Below are 14,231 nucleotides of genomic sequence, written 5' to 3' on the forward strand. Positions count from 1 at the left end.
TCTCTCCTCCCGCCCGCCCCTCACTGCCACAGCCCGCGGCTGCGCCCGGACTACATGTCCCATCATGCATTGCCGCCGGCGGGGGGGCCACCGCCCCGCCGGTGGGGTGGGCAAGGCGTGATTGGCGGAGTCGCGGCGCGGAGGCGGGGCCTCGGTTGTTGTCGAGCTGCGGCGGGCGCGGGCGCGGGCGGGGCGCGGCGGGGCGGCTGGGCGCGGGCGTGTGCGCGCGCCCCGTCCCTTGCCGGCGGAGGTGGGTGGCGCCGTTATTCTCGCTGGGCTGAAGTAAATAGCGGCCGCCGCGGGCAGCCCCGCGGAACCTCTGTCCTCCTCTGCTTCCCCCCGGTGCCGGGGCACCGGCCCGCCTCCTTTAGCTTTTCCCCTCCTTCAGGCGATGTGCGGTGCTGAGGCGGGCGTCGCGAAGTGAAGAAGAAGCGAAGCCGCCGCCGTTTGTCGCGTCCCCCCCGCCATCCGCCCACCCGTGGCCCGCGCCGGCGGCGACATGGGCGAGTGCGGGGCCTCCGAGGATGTCAACTCCAACGTGCTCATCGCCCGCAGCACAGGCGACGCGCAGCTGGACAAGGCGGTGTGGCAGTGGCTGAGCTGGGACAAGGTGGGTGTGTGGCGGGGGGCGGCGGTGGCACGCCCCCCTCCCCCCCCCGTGGGGGCTTCCCCCCCTTCCCCCGGCGTGTTTAGTCACCGGTGCGGTCGCGCGTGCCGTCCCTCCCCATCCTGCCCGGTGCTGAGGGTGGCAGTTGGCCCCTTGTCCCCTCGGTAGGGGCCTTTCCCACGGGGTCGGGGGTGGCAGGTGGCCTTGGAGCAGCCGCTGTGCGGGTCTGGCCGGCCCGCGGTGACAGTCTCCCCGGTGACAGCCTCCCGGCCCGGGGGGACGAGGCGTGCGGCCCCCGGGGCTGTGCCGGGTGGAGGGATGCCATGATGTCATCTCACACGGGGCTTATGGCACCTGCTTCGTGGTGCTGCTCCTGCTTCGGGGAGGCACAGACGTGTCTCTTGTGAAACCAGATGTAGGGGGGATTGGTTAACGGCTTAAAACGCGGTTAGAACTCGAATGGCTTGAGGTTGTTTCCCTCGGCTTCCTGAATTGAACACCTTCCCCAGGGAAGAAGCAGGCTCCAGGGATCTTAAGTTCGGGCGTGCTCCGCCCCTTTGTAGCTCCAGCAGGGTGTCAGGAGGACTGCAGGCTTGGTTAGTTCTGATTAAACCACCCAAAGATAATTTGGGGCCATAATATTAATATGGCACTGGAGGTTATTTTGCTTAACTTGTTGGAAGGATTGCTCTTTCTTTTTTATTTCCCTCAGCTGTTTTGACCAAACAGCATGGCCTGTGCTTTAAAACATTATCCTGGAGGTGGGGAAGGGTAAATGACCAGTGCATCAGTGGTTTAGCTTTCTGTCTGGGGCTTCTTCCCCGACCCCACCCCCCTTTTTTTGCCTTTAATGAGGGTGATTGTCAGTGTGTTTATACTGTTTCCTCTTTAGTTTTGTCCTGTCAGGATCAAAGCAGGAGGGCTTAGATTAAACTCTATGTGACAGCCCATCTGCTACTTGGAAACATGCTCTCTTCTTTAATTTTTGCAGGCATTAACACTCGCCATCTGCGCATTCTTCACTTAGAGCTGCTCTTGTGAAAATATGTTGCGAAAATTTCTGGGAATAGTGGCATGGGGGAGGGAGGGAGTGGAAGAGGGAAATAGCATTCCTGGTAACACACTTGATAACCCAGATTGAACTCTAGTAATTTTTTTTATATATAACTTCTGGTTAGTGTATTGAAAGGTGTTGGGGTTTGTTTTCTTTAAACAGATTAATATATGTTTATCTTAAAAAATTTATGAAGTAGGAGAACACTACACCTTTTAACATTAAGGTTACTGGGGAAAAATTCTATTAAACCCAGCAATTTAATAATAAAACCAGTGAATATTACTGTTTCTGTAGCTCCTTCTGGGGCCCCAATTAACAAATAAAATACAAACTGAAGAGTCTGTTTTGACTGTACCTGTTTACCCTTGCTTCCCCAGGTGATAATCATAACCTTTCCTACAAGGCTGCTTGAACTTATTACTTGGAGAGATTTCAAAGGGTTCCTGTGAATTTTGAGAACTCGAAATCACCTGAAGGAGGACTTGGCGCTTGAGCAGGAGTGGGGGCTGCTTGGCCGGGGACATGGGTGGTCGTTCTGTAGAGGATGAAAGCAAAAGAGGTGAAGGTGTTGTGGGATGGGAAGGCGAGGAGAAACAATCAAGCATGGCATGAGGAGGGATTATTTGTCCAATGACCTAATGTTTCACCACAAACCCAGGAAATGAGAATTCTGTAGGTTTGTTGCTTATCAAACAACTTGACAAGGAGCTGTTGGTCTCCCCGCTCCCCCTGCTCCAGCTTCCTGAGCTGTAGGGACTTCTGCTGCCTCTGATCAAGATAAAAAAATCTATGTACTACATTCACAGCTGTATTTAGCTGTGGGGAGCTTTCGGCCTCTAACTTAATTGAAAATTACTTGCTGTAATTAATTCTTAGAGTTGTGCTCTTCATCCTTTTCAATTTGGGTACGTGTGCTAACCTCTTCTAAAACTGTAACTGATTATGGGCTGGGGTGTGGGTGGGTGGAAGAAACCTGACCATATGATGGTTGTTCTTTTTTTCCTTTCTCACCAGTATTGTTCATCTTCATTAATGCTTCTAGCAGCTGGCTCAAGGGAAGCTGGCTAACTAAGTCTCCCTCCTTTCCCATTCTCCTTAATTGCTGTGTGTTTTGACACAGCCTTGGAGGCATAAGGCACCCACCCGCCTTTTGTTTGGTCCTCACTGGTAAACTGTGTGAACAGTTTGTCATTGTCCTACACTTTCTCCCTTTAGTTCCTCTTCATCCACTCTGACTTTCTCATTGTACTTCCACATCTGCCTTGAGTCTCCTGAAGGAGTCTGGCTTGTGTAGAAAGTTGTGTCAGAGCAGTTGTCTCCAAGAAAACTTTCTCTTTGGAGCAAATGTTAGAGTTTTGGACCTTGGTTGTAGTAATGATTTTATGTGCTTGTCTTAGGTGGCTTTATAGAGTGGCAGGAATATGCTATGTGCGGAGTGGCACAAAAATGAGGTGCGCTTAGTACAGCAGCTGAGCATTTGTTGTATGTTGCAGCAGAGGGGGTTTCAGTGCAAGTCTGAGGGTCAGATACTGGTTGAGCAGCTGGTGGGAGAGAACAGTATGGTTAAGATCCTGACCTTACATGGTCCCAAACTAAGAGTCATATCTTTGCCTGAAACTGAGTAAATAACAGGTGCCCTCTTGTTTTCCCTCAGTACGTCCTTGCTCTGTAAAAATCAAGCCTAAGCTCAAGCTGTTGGATGCTGGTTTATTAATTAGTCCTGTAGGATCGCTGCCAAGACTCCCATTCCCCAGGCCTGCTCAGTGCAGTATAGGTTTGCGTATATTCAATAAAGATAGGGAGGAGCATTTGTACCCAGACTGTGCCTGGCTGTGGCAGCTGTGGTGGAGTGCACCTGGGAGAAGGGATGTTTTGTGGTTATTACAAAGGCACTGTCAGAAAGTCACGAGGGGAAAAACTCGAATTAGTTCTCCAGGCGCTGTTTGTGCAAGCCTGTTTCACAGTACTCTCATTTTATTTTGCTAATTCATGAACTTGATGTCAGTGCAAAAATGTAGCATGGATAGCTTCCTGCTTGCTATCAAGGTGGCTTCATTAGTTATAGAACCATTTAGGTTGGAAAAGACCATTAAGATCATGGAGTCCAACTGTTAGCCCAGCACTGCCAAGGCCACCACTAACCCATGGTCCTAAGCACCACATCTACATGTCTTCTGAACTCCTTCAGGGGTGGTGACTCCGCCATGTCCCTGGGCGGCCTGTTCCAGTGCTTGACTACCCTTTCAGTGAATAATTTTTTCCTAATACATAACCTAGGGTATTAGGGCTTTTTTGGAGTGCCCATCAGTGTTCTTCTAATTTTTGTGACATCTAAGATGTGTTTCAAGTGGAAATGGACTTGGTATTTAGAGACCAATAATCTGTTCCTGTTATTCAACTTGCAATATTCTTTCTTATTAAGACTTTTAAGTGAATTTTTAAGACTAAAAATGGGGAAAGAAAGTCTAGGAATTGGCCACAAGTGAGAAGATAAATTTTTTGAAATTACATGTATGTGTTGCAAGCTCTAGCATTAAAATGGGGAACATAAAACTGAGTTATTTAAATAGTTGATTCTGGGTAGACTGGGTTACAAACCCTGTTTTGGTACAACCAATACCACTCGGAGTGCATAAACAACTTTGTGAAACGGGAGAAGCCCTGAAACAAGGCAAGTGCAGTGCTTTTGTGCCTGTTCTAAGACAAGAGACTAAGTGATGTCCATCAGGGTAGTCTTGAAACTTATGCTTTGTGGGATTACTGTCTCTTGATAAATAAACTGTACTGTGCTCTGTGTTGTCATCATGGAGGTGGGAAAGGGGATGGCTGTTCTGTGTTTAAACACACTTAATTGTCAGATATCAGAAATCAGACTTCAGCATTAAGACTTAATTTGTACAGTTTGGAACTTTGCTGTGTTAGGTACCTCTGAGTTCATAAATGTAAGTATTCTGGGTGTTGCAGGCTTTTCTGTGTTTTTTTTAACTGCTGGCTTACACATTTCAGTCGTCTAATGCATTTAAAATGTTCTGAGTAGCAAGTGGGTTTTATTCTGTATCATATGAGAGAATTGGAGGAAGAAGGGAGCCTCACTCTTCCTTGTTGCTGTATTTCCCCCTTGCTACCTGCCTGAGCTGGCACATCATTCCTGCAGTTGTTCAGGGAAAACCAGGGTGGGTTTGTTACTGATTACACTTGCTGCAGCTGCAGAAATGTCTTTCCTGACCCAAGAAAGGGGCCAGCACATTAGCAGTCTGTGAAGGTGAGAACTGCCTCCTTCAGCGGCAGTGAGCTATAAAGCATTACTACAAGAAGTTTCAATCCAGTTCATTTGAAAAGACATGCAGGAATGATTTAAAAAACAAAAAAAGGAAGCAATTACATAAGGTTTTTTGTTTCTTCTTTTGTATTGGGCAGTATAAAAGAGATGGCTTGTCTGCTGGCCTGTGCAGGTGGCTCCTGGGGAGCCCTGCAGCACCGAGCCCTGGTGCCTCCCACCCACCGGGGCCCCTCTGTGTGACACTCGGATCTATTCAGAGGTACACTTGATGTGTGTGTGCGTATCGCATCCTTGTATATACACACACATATTTAAAGATGCATAAATATAAGGAAGCAACAACCAACCCAAAAAAGTTACTGAAGAAGACAGCACAGACTGGAAGAACCAGATAATGGGTTTATGAATCAGGAACTTTATTTTGAGGAACTTTATGTACTTAAGGTGGGTGGTGTTTTGTTCGTGGCTGCATGGATTCTCTGGCTGCTGGTATGGAGATGATGGAGGGTATGTGGAGAGGTTACTTTTGTGGCTGTGTGAAGCTTCTAGTTACCTGTAGGACAGTGAGGTATGGCGTTGGTAGGTGGTGTGGAGATTTCTTTGCCTGTGGCTGTGAGGAGCTTCTAGCTACGAGGTGGTGGGTGATAGGATAGAGAGATGGTTGGTGATGTGGTGCTGCCTTTGTCCGTGACTGTGGTGAGTTTCCAGCTGCCTGTAAGACCATTAATGGAGTGTGGAGATGGGGGCTGGTGCAGAAATCCTCTTGCCCTTAGTTGTGGGGGTCTTCCAGCTGCATGTAGGTCCATCATGGAGCATGGAGATGGTTGGTGCTGTGGTGTTCCCTTTGTCCCAGACTGTGATGGGCTTCCAGCTGCTTATAGGACCATAATGGGATGTGGAGATCCCTTAATCTGTGGCTGTGGTGTGCTTCCAGCTGCCTGTAGGGCCATGACATTTGGAGATGGTGGGTGGGTGGAGATTGGAGGTCATAGCTGGTGCAGGGATCCCTCTGTCCTCAGCTGTGGGGAACTTCCAGCTGTCTGTAGGTCCATGATACAGTACAGGCTGGGGCTGTGTGTGTTTCCCTATCCTTAGGTCAGTGTCCTTGTAGAAAGGCACAGCACTCTCTAGCTGAGTAGCAGAAGCTCTGGTCTGGTTATGTCTGTATATGGGGCTGCAGCTGCCAAAGAGGGGAGAATCAACAACCAAAGGAGTCACCTCCCATCTCCTCAGACCTCCCTGCCTGGGGTTCTCCCAGCCTCCTGCCAAGGCTATCCATCCCGTGTCTCCCTGATTGCCAGGAAACACCTGTCCTAGGCCAACCATGCCACCTGCCCCCCGGTGACATGGGCTGCTAGCAGTGTTCTGGCCACTGCATTCCTAGTATTGGTGCCAGGAGCTCGTCTGTGGCCCAGTCCACAGCTCTCCAGGGTGAAAGGATAGAAAGCTCTCTTTGCCCATGGCTGTAAGGAGCCTCCAGCTCCCTGCATGACTGTGATGGGATACAGGAAGGATACTTATCTCTGGAGCCAAAGGACAGGAGCATGCTGTGGTCTCATCCTAACCGCTCTCTGGGTGTCTGGCTGTGATGCACAGGAGAAACAACAAAGGACAAACAGCTGCCCTGCCCTCCCTGCCTGGCACAGCCCTTGGTGTGCCCATCTGGGGCTGGCTGTGTCACCAACTCCCCTGTGACATGGGCCACTACTGATGTTCTGCCTGCTCTAACATGGCTGTGACATCACCAGGGCTGGCACATCACTGTGACAGGGACCATTGAATCAGGAAGAAACAAATACTAGTAAAATAATAATAGCAACTGATCGTGCTGGGGAGGGAAACTTAAGCAGCTACAGCAGTAATTTAAAGAGCAGCAGCTCAGCAAAGGTTAAAATAGAATTTAAAGCAGCAGATCCTATCTACTTCCCAGTTTTGAAGACTTATGCTGCTGAGATTTGTAGCTTTGAAGGCTAAATTCTGAAAGAAAAATGCTTGTGAAGTTGACTGGAGGTGATATCTCACACATTTGAGGTTAGACATGTCCATGCCAGACCCTGCATCCGTGAGCTGCTGACGGCACTGAGACATCTCTGTGAGTCCTGCAGTTCACATTTCTTTCTTTTGCTGATACGAGCCAGGGATTTTGCCAGGGACTGTCCTGTGCTACGTGCTTCAGTTAGTCACTGGAACAAAATACAGTTAATTAACTTCTGTCTCCTTGGTTCACCGCAAAAAGTATTGCGTCCTCTCTAACTGATGGGACCAGAAGCAGTGGGCACAAAATGAAACTTAGGAGTGTTGCTCTAAATACTAGGAAATGCTTTTTTTACTGTGTGGGTGACTGAGCATTGGCACAGGTTGCCTAGGAGGTGATGGAGTCTCCATCCTTGGAGATACTCAGTAGCTGTCTGGACAGGGTCCTGGGCAACTGGCCTTCAGTGTCCCAACCCTCCTGATCAAGCAGGAAAAGATGCCCTCTGGAGGTCCTGTTTCACAAAACAAAATTCTGCTTTAACTTGTTTATGTAAACTGTACAAAAACTTCCACAAAAATAGTAGTGAAATGAATGACAACAGAAAGATGTTCTCTTGTTTACTGGATGCAATCTTGCTGTGACCCTCAGGAAGAGAAGAGAGAACCAAGGGAGATCTGTGTGCTGTGAACTGCCTTGGGCTGCTGAACAACACAGTGATGTGACCTGCTTTGCCCATCACTACTTCCTGTTTTGAATGCTGAGCCACGGAATTAAATTAAAGGACTTTGAGCTGTTTTGCTGCTCCTCTTGCCATTAGCGTTTGGTCTTGTGTTGCCTGTTTCTCAGAAATGTGACTGAGTCTCTAGAGAATTGCTAGTTTGGAGCTTTTGACAACACTCCCTCGCAGATACAGATTGCCAGGTTTTGGCATTCCTGAAAAGCCGGCATGATGTGCCTGTGCCGTCCCCCGTCCCCCCCCCCCCCGCCTTGGAGGGAAGCAGCATGTCAGCAGTGCGGTCTGCACATGCTTTTTGTGATATGGTGTGGTTATAGTCACACTGTTTGTGGCCTTCCACCCTCCAGGGTGGATGGGTACTACTAATGCTGTGTGGTGCTTGGCTGAGTGTGGCATGTGCAAACTCCCTGCCTTGGGTGCTCATTGCTTTTGTTAGTTCAGAGTGCTGGTGAGGTGGGGATTTTGGTGGCTTGAAGACTTGAGTCTGTGTACATGGGTTGTATAATGTATGGGGAGGTATAGGGCCTTTGGAGACAGTACTGGAGGACTGTTTGTGTGTGGAGCAAAACTATTCCACTGTTTGCTCCAGACGGGCAGAATGGGTGTACACTATACCTAAAATGTTCTTTCGACTTGGCTTTCTCCACTCTTAAGGGCTCCCTGCCAGAAGTAGTCAACTGTTACAGAGGTGTTGTGGCTCTCTGAGGGACCAGGACTTGGGAACAAAACAGAACAAGACAAACACAGCGTACACATTGGCAGCAGTAGGAGATACTACGTAGGGAGCCTTCTACCTCTCAAGTACAGAACCTACAGCCACGCATTGAGGCTGCGATTGGCTCAACTATCACCTTTCCCTTTCCTACTGCAGTAACTAGTCTGAGTAACTGCTTGCCTACAGTTATCCAACTGGTTTTAACATAAAAATGTTGGTGGGATTGCTGACTAGAAACCCAACACTTCTTGCTTAACAAGAGAAAACGAGAACCTACAATTTCTAAGAGCAATTGTAAATGAGAGCTTGATGCAAGTGCCACTGCTGGTCTTAAGTTGTGTATGTAAGGTGATTAGCTATACCAAAGGCAATGCTCTGTTTATCTTCATTCCTGTAGATGGGTACTCCGGTGTGTTTGGATCTTAGGGGCTGACCCTGATTTTTATTTGAAAGAAAGCTTAAAACAATTGCTGCTTAAAAACTAAAGGCTGGCTGGCAGAGCTTGATGCACTTAATTTGTGGCTGTCAAGTTTTCTCATTCTAACCAAATTTGAGACTTTTTTCCTTTCCCCCTTCTTCCAGGCTGCATATGCAGAGTATCTGCAAAGCAAAAAATGATGGCTGTGGGAGTTGTAAACTGCTACTTATTTTGACAGGATATTAGCTTTGAAACCTAACTCTGGCAGTAAGTATAAACATTATTAACATGATTGGGCGCGAAAGAACCAGTAAGAAATACTCCGCTAATGACCTTGTCCTTTAATTCTCCAGTTCTTTCAGGTTATGTATCCTGGTGAGCTACAAAAAATGTGTAATTCTGTTTCAGCACACAACTGTGCAGTATGTGGAAAACTGAAGATGAGGAAGCTTAACACTGAATTCAGCAGAGAATGTATTTTTTTAATAAAACCTCAAGCCTTTCTTAAACATGCTGATGTTGCAGAGTCTCAACTACTGCAGGATATGACCCCATAGTTATGCCTTATGTCTGATTCTGGCAGTAAACTTTACTTTAAACAAGTACTTAAAGTAAACTTATACTTTGTGTCCCCAGCAGGCTCATCGCCTTCCCTCTTCTTAAAAGCCATTATAACTACTTTAAAATTTAACTCTACAGTTCCACTAATTCAGGTTACGTAAAGTTCCTGACTGAAAACTAAAGTCAGAAAAAATAGGTAATTTGCAAAAAAAATTTTTGAGGAAGTAGCACTAGCTTTCTAGAGGTAGCATATATATGTTAGTGTAATAATTTTATAGGAAAAAATAATGCAGAACTACTTTTTTTTCTGGTGCTGGTGTAACTGCAGAACTACATTTAGACTGTTACCCCTGCAGCAGCTTGTCTCTGTCCCAAATGTTTCTTGTTTCCTTTTCTTTGACAGTGAATCTGAAGTACTGAAGGGCAGGTTCTGATAGTCTGATTCTCCCTCCTCCTAGCTTGTTAGTAATGCAAAACCCCACACTCTGTGAGAAGAGAGGACTCCCTGAATATACGTGGTGGAGTCTGCTTGAAATGGGATAGGAAAACATTGCCTGACCTCTGGCTGCTCTTTATTTCCCATGTATCAAATGGCAGGTATCAAAGCTATTTAAAAATTAAGAATGCTTCACAAATTTACATCTTAAAATGGTAGATTAATGTCTCTGAAGGCACTTGCATTGTATTTGTAGGTGCTGCTGGATTGGGAAATAGACAGTTAAGGGCAGAGCTGCTATTCAGGGGGAAGTAGACAGGCTGTGGGAGTGGAGCATCAGGGACATTAAGTTACAGTCAGTGAGGACAGGCTGCAATTGAGAAAAAGGAACCCCCTGTAGTGGTGTACGAGGCACGGACTTCGCAAGGATGGTGAAGCAAAGACCTTTATTGTTAGTTAGTTACAGCTTTTTTAAGTTTATACTCTGTACATGTGCTGCTAAAAGCTTTATTATTGGTGAAACTCTTACTGCCCACGTGCCCAGCCGCTGTTCACTATAGGTGACTCTGCTGTTCCCGCTGTTCCCTTACCTTCTGGAGGCAAGGTCACATTCCCCCTTGTTTCTGTCTCATCCAGGTTTTTTTTCTCGTACTCCTTCAAAGTTATTTACATCTTTGCTGCAGGGCCACAGCTGCACATTATCAATGTCAAACCCACTGTCTCCATCCTCTATACCCTGTGATGATGCAGGCTGGGGCTGGGCGCTGCCGAGAAGGCCCTAGGAGGCTCTGCGGACAGCATGTTGACCAGGAGCCAGCAGCTGCCTCTGACAGCAGAAGAGGTCAGCAGCATCCTGGGCCATTGCAGGGAAAGTGTGTTCTCTTTTTGCTCAGTGCTAGTTAGCCTGCATCCAGATAGCATGTCTGCTTGTGGGCTTCCCAGTATAAGATAGGTATTGACAAACTGGTGCAAGTTCAGCAGAGGGGCTTCTTGGGGGATGGGGCACTCGCCCTGTGAGGTGAGACTGAGGGAACTGGTGGGTGTTTTCTTGCTTATTCTCTCCACAGTTGGAAAGCCCAGTCACTAGCCAAAGGCACCTCTTGCTTTCCCTGTCTCTTTTCTTGCCCCAACAGTGTATATTCAGGTAGCACAAGCTTCTCCTTCCAGCCCCCTCTGGCTGCTGTCACCTTATCTACCACCTCCTTGCATGCTGCTGGTTGTGGCCAGGACCCCTTCACCAGCTGGAGCAGGAAGAACAGCGTCTGTTGCCTCCTAATTGCTGCCTTGTTTGGCTTCCTGACCTATATATGTGTATGTGTGTGGCTGCCAGGGCTGGGGCCCTGTGGTGCAGTGGCTGCCTGTTGGACCTGTGGAAAGCTGTTTGGCTGGTGGCAGGGGTCTCACCATCCCTGTAGGATGTGGGGCTGTGTGTGTGTGTCTTGCCTCCCTCCCCAGTGCTGTCCTCTGCTCTGCTCTCTGCCTGTGGGAGGTTGGTCCCTGTGGGCCTGAAGGACCCTGCAGTCTGCCAGATGCTTTTGCCACCAGTAAGAAGTCCTCTGAAAACCAGTAGCAGAGTGGGGCTCGGAGGCTTTGAAGGGTGCGTCTCTCCCTTCTTTGAGCAGTCAATGCTGCTTCTGCCAGACACAGTGCCAGGTGCTGGGCTCAGGCCTGCACATGTGTCCCTATTGCTGTAGGCAGACCCTGCTGAAGCCATGGAACTGAGGCAGGCTCAGCCTCTTCTTTTTTCCCCCCTTTTGTAATCACTTGCTGGTGTGGGATAGCACCTGCAGCCTAGCTACTGGGGTATTTTAGATTAATATTAAGAAGAAATTCTTTGCTGTGAGGATGGCGAGGCGCTGGCCCAGACTGCCCAGAGCAGCTGTGGGTGCCCCATCCCTGGCAGGGCTCAAGGCCAGGCTGGACGGGGCTGGGAGCAGCCTGGGCTGGGGGGAGGGGGCCCTGCCCCTGGCAGGGGGTGGGAACTGGGTGGTCTTGAAGGTCCCTTCCAACCCAAACCATTCTGTGATTCTATATTACCCGCTCAGCTTCACGGGGCAGTGAAGGAGAAACCAGTACCTGGCAGTCAGTCCCTGAGCCTCTTGGGGTATCCCTGCCAGATGAGTCACCAGTGCTTCTGGAGTGGCTGGGGAACGCTAGGGAAGACAACAAGTAGTGTTGGTGGGTTGAGGCTGTAGGCAGCAAGCTCACCACAGTGCCTCTGCCCTTGTCTCCCTGGCTCTGTGCCTCGAATAGTGATGGCATGCCTGCTGGCACAGCAGCTGGGGTCCCTACCCCGACCTGTGTTCCCTCGGCTGCTCTCCTGTCCATGAGTGCTTTAGTTGTTCTTCCAGAAAGTCTTGTTGGCCAGCAGTGCAGAGATTAGGCGTTTGGTGGATATTGAAATAAATGCTACTTTCATATCATTGATGTCCACATACTTCTTGACTTCAGATAAAGCACTAAATTCTGTGGGTTCTTCAAATTGCTAAATCCATGGGAATAATTTGAATTGCTTTGTAAGAGCTATTGGGGATGCAAGGATATCATAGAGCACTGCTTTTATTGAGGAATGACTATTTTCAAATGAAACAGCCGAGTTTGTTTACTAGGAACTTCAGACCGTTTTGTGTTATTTAGTTTGGGTTGTTTTCTTTTTTGTTGTTGTTTTAAAGGGGATTAAAAACAATGTCCAAATACTGTAGTTGATCATCTCGAAGGAACTTGTCTTTCACTTGTGCTAGGCTTCTGTGTTGTGATTAATGGAGCTTACTGACTTACTAACCCAGGTGACAGTTAAGAGTGGGCTCTTCAGTTCTGAGTTTGTGTTTAAGTTAATTGAGTTTGGTGCTAATAGCATGCTGCTGCCTTGCTTGGCTTCAGAAGCTTGAGAAATCCTTTTCTATGCTGTGATCTCTTAGAGTTATTTTTGAATACATGAATGAACTACTTCAAGCCTCTCTCCTCAACGTCACATAATTGCTTGCATTCATAGGTGGGATTGATGATATTTCCATGGAATTTAGAAATAAGATGGGGTGCTGCATAGCTTGACTAGTTTAATACACCCTCCTAGTGCGTTGTGCTTCACGTGGCAGGAAAGTTAATGTTGAGGGGAGAGGGTGACTATGCAGTGATACTAATGACTTCAGAAAATATGCTTTGCCTAAAGACATAGTAGACTCTCCTCTTTATAACCTCAGTCTCCAATGTTAGTGTGTTGTGTGTTTTAACATTACAACTATTCCACTTTGAAAAATGAACCTTCATAAAAGCTACTGTGAAACCTTCAGATGTGTTGCTTTCATTTTATAACTGTAAAGCAAACAGCAAACCCCCCTGTTTTTTCAGAATTTACAATAGGTTTAGATGTCAGCAGTGGAAACTGGCGTGATCTTTTAGCCCCACCTGACTGCAGTGCTTTTTGCAATTCTCAGTTTAGTATGGTAAAGCGGTGTTCATACCTATGCAGCATGTTGCAGGAAGCTCACCTGATCCGTAGGCTTTGAAGCTGCAAGTTGAAGAAAAAATGAAAAGCAGTAAGGATTGTGGTAACAGCTCTCTGGAGATCAGTCTTCTAATGCTATTGAATGTGTAACCCAGAGCATGAGGCAGATCATCACCACCTCTGATTTAATACCAGACCTTGTAAAACTTCTTTCTGTTGCCCCAGGAGTTTCAGTCCATCAGTGGAAAGCTTTGAGGTTTTCTTCTTTAGCTTGTAACTTTTTTTTTCTCTTCTTTTCTGATTGTGGGAAATTTTAGCTAGCTGAGCAAAGTAAAATGTTATTACAGTGCTATTTTGGCTGAGTCATTTTTGTTTGCTAGGAAATAAATAAGGTAGCTTAATAAAAAAAAAAACCACCTAAACTATTTGTAAAATAAATGTTTGAACTATTGCTTCAGGAAAGTCTTACTTTGGTTTTGCAAAACTCCAGACCATAAACTATGTAATGTACTACACATTACTCTTATTTTTGCAGGCAAGCAATACAGCGTATCCTAAAAAGCTATTAAAGTCGCTGTATAATTTAATAACCCTATTTTAAAGCAAAACTGCATATTGAATTATGGTAGTGTGAAATTAGGTTTTCATGTAGTCTTGCCTCAATTCTTTATCAGTTTGGTCATTTGTTTTCTGGTTGACTGCCTACAAACAGCTTAAAGAGAAGCTTTCTCTTCTGGGATTTAATATTTGTTGTGCCCCATTGTTTTTGTTTTATTTTTAAGCTTTTTTTAATCTGTGGTGTGAGTAATGGCTTTTTTTGGTTGCAGAGACATCTGAGAACCTGAACAATGATGGCTTGCCTTTTTATTTTAAGGCACAAAAAAATTAAAACTTAAAATTCACATGTCTCATACTGCTAATGTTCAAGGCCTGTTATGAAGCTGTGGAAGTAGTTTCAGATTTGTCAACAAGTTTTATTGAGTATTTTGCCCTAAAGAAAG

The 14,231-nt window shown here is 46.9% G+C and overlaps 1 protein-coding gene across 3 annotated transcripts in view; it reads left to right on the forward strand.

Moving 5' to 3' along the window:
* The first annotated feature begins 120 nt into the window (after nucleotides 1-120).
* Nucleotides 121-14,231, forward strand: part of PGM2L1 (phosphoglucomutase 2 like 1) — a 44,444-nt gene continuing 30,333 nt past the window's right edge. Inside the window, exons 1-2 of one of the 3 annotated variants that reach the window (XM_080376097.1) lie at nucleotides 121-282; nucleotides 389-610. In XM_080376097.1, the coding sequence (XP_080232223.1) occupies nucleotides 500-610 (111 nt within the window). In that variant the 5' untranslated portion in view covers nucleotides 121-282; nucleotides 389-499. Of the gene's footprint in view, nucleotides 611-8,952; nucleotides 9,056-14,231 lie in introns of all 3 variants that reach the window. The other 2 variants (XM_080376098.1, XM_080376099.1) reach the window with 2 other exon arrangements.

The sequence above is a fragment of the Falco punctatus genome (assembly GCF_963210335.1).
Source record: "Falco punctatus genome assembly, chromosome: 2".
In the NCBI taxonomy this organism is placed as follows: Eukaryota; Metazoa; Chordata; class Aves; order Falconiformes; family Falconidae; genus Falco; species Falco punctatus.